This window comes from Bos javanicus, chromosome 7 (genome assembly GCF_032452875.1).
Source record: "Bos javanicus breed banteng chromosome 7, ARS-OSU_banteng_1.0, whole genome shotgun sequence".
In the NCBI taxonomy this organism is placed as follows: Eukaryota; Metazoa; Chordata; class Mammalia; order Artiodactyla; family Bovidae; genus Bos; species Bos javanicus.
Window position 1 is genome coordinate 3,303,036 of NC_083874.1, and position 8,231 is coordinate 3,311,266.

The 8,231-nt window shown below is 42.7% G+C and overlaps 1 protein-coding gene across 1 annotated transcript in view; it reads right to left on the minus strand.

The window, feature by feature from the left end:
- PRSS38 (serine protease 38) overlaps positions 1-7,897 on the minus strand; it is a 32,880-nt gene extending 24,983 nt beyond the window's left edge. Inside the window, exons 1-3 of the mRNA XM_061421398.1 lie at positions 7,361-7,897; positions 7,014-7,176; positions 6,202-6,473 (exon numbers count right to left, since the gene is read on the minus strand). Coding sequence (XP_061277382.1) covers positions 6,202-6,473; positions 7,014-7,176; positions 7,361-7,541 — 616 coding nt within the window. The 5' untranslated portion in view covers positions 7,542-7,897. The remainder of the gene's footprint in view (positions 1-6,201; positions 6,474-7,013; positions 7,177-7,360) is intronic.
- Between the last annotated feature and the right edge of the window lie 334 nt (positions 7,898-8,231).

Consider the following 8,231-nt stretch of genomic DNA (forward strand, 5'->3'; position numbering starts at 1 on the left):
CTCCAGGCAAGAATACTGGAGTAGGTTGCCATGCCCTCCTACCACATTAACAAAAGGAAGGATAAAAATCACAAGATCATCTCAATAGACACAGAAAAAGCATTTTACAAAATTCAAATTCCATTTATGATAAAAACTCCCTTCAAAGTTAGTATATAGAGGACATATCTCAATATAATAAAGGCTAGTTATGAGAAACCAACAGCTAATGCCATGCTCAATGCTGAAAAGCTGAAAGTTTTCCTCTAAAATCAGTAATAGTCTTATGGATGCCCAATCTTTCCTCTTTTGTTTGACATAGTATAGGAAGTCCTATGGGAAAGATTTAAGGCAGGAGGAGAAGGGGATGACAGAGGACGAGACGGTTGGATGGCATCACCGACTTGATGGACATGAGTTTGAGCAAGCTCGGGGAGTTGGTGATGGACAGGGAAGCCTGGCATGCTGCAGTCCATGGGGTCACAAAGAGTCTGATGCGACTGAACTGACTGACCGCAAGTCCTAGTCACAGAGGCCAACAAGAAAAAGAAATAAAAAGTATCCAAACTGGAAGGGAAGAAGTAAAACTGTCACTATTTCAGATGACATGATATATACAAAACCCTAATGTCTCTGGGGAAACAGTGTCAGACTTTATTTTGGGGGGCTCCAAAATCACTGTAGATGGTGATTGCAGCCATGAAATTAAAAGGCGCTTACTCCTTGGAAGGAAAGTTATGACCAACCTAGATAGCATATTAAAAAGCAGAGACATTACTTTGCCAACAAAGGTCCATCTAGTCAAGGCTATGGTTTTGCCAGTGGTCATGTATGGATGTGAAAGTTGGACTGTGAAGAAAGCTGAGTGCCGAAGAGTTGATGCTTTTGAACTGTGGTGTTGAAGAAGACTCTTGAGAGTCCCTTGGACTGCAAGGAGATCCAACCAGTCCATTCTAAAGGAGATAAGTCCTGGGTGTTCATTGGAAGTACTGTTGTTGAAGCTGAAACTCCAATCCTCTGGCCACCTCATGCGAACAGTTGACTCATTGGAAAAGACCCTAATGCTGGGAAAGATTGAAGGCAGGAGGAGAAGGGGATAACAGAGAAAGAGATGGTTGGATGGCATCACCAAGACAATGGACATGGGTTTGGGTGAAAACTGGGAGTTGGTGATGGACAGGGAGGCCTGGCATGCTGTGATTCATGGGGTCGCAAAGAGTCGGACATGACTGAGAGGCTGAACTGAACTGAAGTGAACTGAATGTAAGTTTCCATGTTACTCTCTCCATACATCTCACCCTCTCCTCCCCTCTAAAAGAATTCAGAATAATGATAGTAAAGATGATCAAAAACCTTGAAAATAGAATGGAGAACATGTAAGAATCAATTAACAAAGACCTAGTGGACGGAGGAGCCTGGTACGCTGCAGTCCATGGGGTCGCTGAGGGTCAGACACGACTGAGCGACTTCACTTTCACTTTTCACTTTCATGCATTGGAGAAGAAAATGGCAACCCACTCCAGTGTTCTTGCCTGGAGAATCCCAGGGACGGGGGAGCCTGGTGGGCTGCCATCCATTGGGTTGCACAGAGTCAGACACAACTGAAGCGACTTAGCAGCAGCAGCAGAAGAATTAAAGAATAAACATACAAACAACACAATTACTGAAATTAAAAACACTCTAGAAGGAATCAATAGCAGAATATCTGAAGCAGAAGAATGGATCAGTGAGCTGGAAGATAAAATGGTGGAAATAACTGCTGAAGAGCAGAATAAAGTAAAAAGAATGAAAAGAACTGAGGATAGCCTCAGAGATCCCTGGGACAAGATTAAACGCACCAGCATGACAGGGAACCCACAATGAGAAGAGACAGAAAAGGGGGCAGAGAACATATCTGAAGATATAATCACTGAAAAATTTCCTAACCTGGGAAAGGAAAGAGACATCAAGTCCAGGGGGCACAGAGAGTTGGCCCACACGGGATCAACCAAAAAGGACCACACCAAGACACACTGTGATTAAAATGGCAAAAATTAAAGATAAAGAGAGAATATTGAAAGCATCAAGGGAAAAGCAACAAGGTACATACAGGGAACTCCCATAAGGTTATCAGTTGACTTTTCAGCAGAAACTCTGCAGGCCAGAAGGGAATGGCATGATTAACTTAAAGGGATGCAAGGGAAAAACCTACAACCAAGAATAATCTACCTAGCAAGGTTTTCATTCAGATTTGATGGAGAGACTGAAAGTTTTACAGATGAGAAAAAAAAAAAAGAGTTCAGCACCACCAAACCAGCTTTACAAGAAATATTAAAGGGACATCTCTAAATGAAAAAAAGCCACAACTAGAACATGAGAATTATGAAAGGAAGAAGCTCATTGGTAAAAGCAAATACATAGTGAAGACAGTAAATCAAACACATACAAAGCCAATAAGAAGGTTAAAAGACAAAATGCCAAAATTATATCCACAATAAGTAGTTAAGAAATACATGATCAAAAAGAAGTAAAATATATAAAAACAATAATCTTGAAGAAAGGGGAGTAAATATGCAGTGTTGTTAAAATACATTTGAAAATAAAAGATCAGCAATGTAAAATAATCATGGGTATTATAGAAGAATTATATAAACCTCATGGTAACCACAAAGAAAATCTATAATAGATATACACACAGAAAAAGAAAGGAATCTAAGCATAATGCTACATATAGTCATCAAATCATGAGGAAATAGAACAAAGGAAGAAGAAAGGAACAAAAAAGAGCTATAAAAGCAATCCCAAACCAATGAACAAAATACCAGTAGTTAATACCTACTTTTAGATATAAATGAACTTAATTATCCAATCAAATGACATAAAATGGATGCAAATATAAGACCCATATATATGTTGCCTACAAGAGACTCACTTCAGATCTAAACTAACCTAAGTGCCCACTAATACATGAGTGGTTGAAGAAGATGTGGTATGTATATATAATGGAATATTAACCAGCCACAAAAAAGAATGGAATCTTACCATTTGCAACAACATGGATGGATCTAGAGGATATTGTGCTAAATGAAATAAGTCAGACAGAAAGAGACAAATATTGTGTGTGTGTGTGTGTGTGTGTTGCTTAGTCATGTCTGAGTCTTTGCAACTCCATGGACTGTAGCCTGCCAGGCTCCTCTGTCCATGGAACTCTCCAGGCAAGAATACTGGAGTGGGGTGCCATTTCCTTCTCCAGGGAATCTTCCCAACCCAGTGACTGAACCCAGGTATCCCGCATTGCAGGCAGATTCTTTACCATCTGAGCCACCAAGGAAGCCCAAATATTGTATGATTTCACTTATTTGTGGAATCTAAAGAAAACAAATGAACAGAACAGAGTTATAGATACAGAGAAAAAACAGGTGGTTGCCAGAGGTGAGGGGTTTGGGTAAGGAAAGTAAGGAAAGAAATGGGTGAAGAAGATTAAGAGGTACAAACTTCCAGTTGTAAAATAAATGAGTCACAGGTACGAAATGTACAGTGTGTGGAATAAAATAAAAAATTATGTAATATATTTGTATGGTGACATGTTGTAATTAGACTTATTATGGTGATAATTTTGAGCTGTAGAGAAATACCGAATCACTATGTCATGTAACCGGAACTAACATATCAATTAGACTTCAAAGACAAACTTATAGAAAAAGAGATTAGTTTTGTGATTACCAGTGGCAGGGGAGTGTTGAGGGAGGATGGAATTGGTTGAAGGCGGTCAAAAGTTATAAACTTTCAGCAGTTACAAGATAAATAAGTACTAGGGATGTAATGTGGGCTTCCCAGGTGGGTCAGGGGTGAACTGAGTCGTGTCCGACTCTTTGCAATCCCACGGACTGTAGCCCGTCAGGCTCCTCTGTCCATGGAATTCTCCAGGCAAGAATACTGGAGTGGGTAATCATTCCCTTCCCCAGGGGATCTTCCTGACCTAGGGATTGAACCTGGGTCTCCTACATTGCAGGCAGATCCTTTACACTGCAGATCCTTCACTTTACACTGAAGTGAAGATCCACCACTTCAGTCGTGTCCAACTCTGTGCGACCCCGTAGACGGCAGCCCACCAGGCTCCCCAGTCCCTGGGATTCTCCAGGCAAGAACACTGGAGTGGGTTGCCATTTCCTTCTCCAATGCATGAAAGTGAAAGTGAAAGTGAAAGTGAAGTCGCTCAGTCGTGTCCAACTCTTAGCGACCCCATGGACTGCAGCCTACCAGGCTCCTCCATCCATGGGATTTTCCAGGCGAGAGTACTGGAGTGGAGTGCCGTTGCCTTCTCTGTCCTTTACACTAGGGAAGCCCAATTAACTAGACAGAGGATTTTAAAATAGTGCTTGTCAACACCAGTGTCCATGTGATAGAATGAGCTCCCTTAAATGGTCGTGTCTGACTCTTTGCAACCCTATGGACTGTAGCCTACCAGGCTCCTCCATCCATGGGATTTTTCAGGCAAGAGTACTGGAGTGAGTTGCCATTTCCTTCTCCAGGGGATCTTCCCAAACCAGGGATCAAATCCAGGTCTCCCACATTGTAGGCAGACACTACCATCTGAAGCACCAGGGAAGTCCTCTCTAAATGGTGCCACCAGTGTCTAGGTCTGTGGGGTGAGCTCCAGTTGCTTCCTACCTCTCAGGGAGACTCTCCAAGATAAGTAGGTGGATCTGACCCAGGCTCCTTTTAAATTACTACTCTGCTCTAGGTCCTGCAGCATGTGAGATTTTATATGCGCCTTTTAAGGGTGGAGTCTTTATTTCTCACAGCTTTCTGGGTGTCCCAAAAGTAAGGCCTGTTGGCCTCCAAAACCAAATATTCCTGGTATAGGACCCCAGGACAGGGGAGCCCAATGTGAGGTTCAGACCCTTTATTCCTTGGGGAGAAGCTCCATATTTGTAATTATCCTCCTATTTGTGGGTCATCCACCCAAGCGTATAGGTCTTAACTATACTATGATTTTGCCCTTCCTACCCATGGTTCCCATCTTTAGTTGTAGAAAATCTTCTCTGGTGGATTCCAGTCTTTCTCATCAATATTTGTTTTATCAATGACTGTAATTTATATGTTCCAGTGAGAGGAGGTGTACTCTGCCATCTTGGCTTTATCTCCTTAATTCCAGTCTCTGTCTTTTGATTTGAGAGTTCAACCATTTACATTCAAAGTAATTATTGGTAAGGAGCAACTTGCTTCTGTCATTTTACTACTTACTTTCTACATGCCTTATAGCTTCCTCCTTGCCTCATTTTCTTGCATTCCTGTCTTCTTTGCATTTAGTTGAGTTTTTGCAGTGAAATATTTAAATTCCCTTTTAATTTCTTTTCATGTTTACCATGGGGATTACATTTAACATTCTAAAGTTTTAACATTCTAATTTGAATTTATATCAGTTTAAGTTCAATAAGTTTTTTTAATTAAGTAAAGCAAATGTTAAACTTTCTTAAACTGATATAAGATATCAATTTGAAATCTCCAAATCAAGTCACAGATGCAATAGTAAGCTATTAGAAGCATTTCAATTAAAATAAAAAACAAGAAAAAGAGACCTAGCAACATTTCTACTAGAGGTTCTAGTCATTGCAATAAGACAAGAAAAAATAATTAAGGATAAGATATAGAAAAGGAAGTGATTAAACAAGCTTTATCTGAAGAAAATATATTAAAAAATCTAGAACAATTAAATAATCAACTGACAAACTATTAAAAATTAGTCCTATATGGTGAGTGGAAATATTATCAATACACAGAAATCAACAGCTGTGTCTGATTAGCAAATGCAATTAAAAATAATCTTTTATATAACCATAGAAATCCTGAAATACAAAGATTTGAACCTAGAAAGGAAGTACAAGGCCTTTATAGATAACTAGAATAACTACTATGTTTTTTCATAGGTTAAAAAAGATTATAAATTGAATTTAAAATTTTAAGAACAACTATGCTGGAAATTTGTGCTCTTGGTATACAAAATATAAGTTTCACACTCAAAGTAGATGTAACTACTTCTCTGTATACAACAAAGCCAGCCAGGAATAAAGCACAACTCCACACTGACAGAAACATATAGTGATTGATGTATAAAGATTCCAGTCCTCAGATACGTACAACCCCTTAATGGACAGAACATTCTCTCTGGTAATGTTATAAAGCCATCATCCTTTCCACAAGCTCCAATAAAGGGTTCCACCTTGCACTTTGTTTTCTTACCTTTTCGGGAGATGGATCCCCATCCTGTAGCCCAGCAAGAAAGGTTCCAAAGAGTCAAGTCTGGGGGTGCAATACAGATGGGAAGCACAGAGTCGGAAAAAACAATGCGGGTTTTCAGCTGCACCAGAGCGATGTCACCTCCAACAGGGTGATACAATTCATATGTGGGGTGTATGATCACCCTATTCACCTCAAACCACTGTGTGTGATTGCCTGCAACATTGAGGTCCACAAGACCCACATACATATCAAAGGCCTCAGTGTTCCTATTCCTGTAGAGACAGAGAACAAAGGTACAGTGGTTCAAGCACCTGACCCATGGGAAGACGAGCTTCCATGAGCTCACAGGCCCATGGAGTCCTGGAACATGGGGGCCTGGGTATCCAAGCTCTCAGCCAGGATGTGGGAAGTGAGCCGTTCCAGCACAGTAGGGACCTGACTGGCAGAACTGCTCCCAAAGAAGTCCTGACCTGAGTACATGGAGGATTCAAGGACTCACCGCTATCTGCTGGATGGTGAGTTTGTCAGATGTACAGTGAGCTGCCAATGAGGATAAGTCTTTCATCACTTCTCACCTTATCATCCTAAGATACGACTCCTCACCTCACCTCTCATCCTATTATTTTGTTCCACACCTATCTGGAAGAGCTGATGGCCCTAAAGGAGTCCTCAGTCCTGTGCAAGAAGCTGTAGTGAATGGAGCTGTGTGCTGGGTCCAACTCTCTCCCTAACTCCAAGAAGTCCCAGTCCTATGTGGTTCATCTTGCAGCCCTAGGCCTCCATGGGAAGGGTATCCATCACCGCCCACTCACCTGTCAAAGCAGTGGGCAGCCGACAGGATCCAGTACTCATCAATGATGGACCCACCACAGATGTGGAAACCTACAAAGTGCACACTGGCCTGCCACGGCCACTTTCCCTCAAGGGCATCCACGCCTCCCAGTATCTTCCCTTGCACATGACGCTGGCCACAGGCTGAAGGAAGAATGACAAAGGGTGTGAGTAGCAGCAGCACCAGGGTGGGCCTGGCCACGTGCAAAGTGAAGGGAGGGAGAGTAGGAGGCCTGGAAAAAGGAAAGGAACGCGGAAAGCTGGGTCTCCACCCTTGGGAGTCGGAAGCCCAGGATTCACTGAATTCACCGCCAGGACCACCACCAACCTGGGCTTGGAGAGGTCCTACCCACATCACGGCTAAACGCAACCACCTCACTGGCAGGGTGCCTGTGGGCTGTGGCTTCAACCTGGGTGGGAGGCAGGAGAAACAGGAGCAGGAGGAGGCTCGGGGTCGTGGGCCAGGACTCTACAGGCCCAGGGCGAGGGCCAGTCAGTGCGGCGGCCATGTGGGCGTGTCTCAAGGACGTCAGGGCTGGCGCGCACAAGCTGTGACGCCATAAACACGCGACAGTGCCCAGGCACACGATAGTACGAAGCTGCCACAGCACAAACACCAGCTGTCTCGCTCCTCAGCTGGGAGCCAGCTCTCAGTGGTCCCCCGTCCACACCCCACCTCCCCCACCCCCACCATGGCTGGCTTTCTGTGGTTTCACTCCCTGGAGGGTGCTCAGTTAGACTCTGGGTGGTCTTGCTCCCTGGATGGTGGTGGTCTCTCTCCCTACTTAGCTGCCTGGCTGTTGGTTGATGCAATGGGAATAGTTTCATCCTGAGTCTCCCAACATCCAGCCAGCAAGCTTAGATTTGGTCACGTCTCAGTTGCAGCATTTCAGAAATGTACAAGCACTTTTCACACCTCTACTTGATCGTATTTGCTAATGTACCATTGAATAAAGCAAGTTATACAGATGTTGGGGAAAAAAGGGTTGGAAAAATGCACTATAGTATTTAAGCCCCCTCTCTGGAAACTTCAGAACTCTGTTGTTGTGACAATACAGACACGAACAGGACTATATTCCAACAAACTGTATTTACAGACACTGAAATTGGAATTTTACTTAATTTTTGCATCTCATAAAATATTTTCTTGTTTTAACCCCAAGCAATAAAAGTGTATAAACTGTTCTTAGTTAAGAATG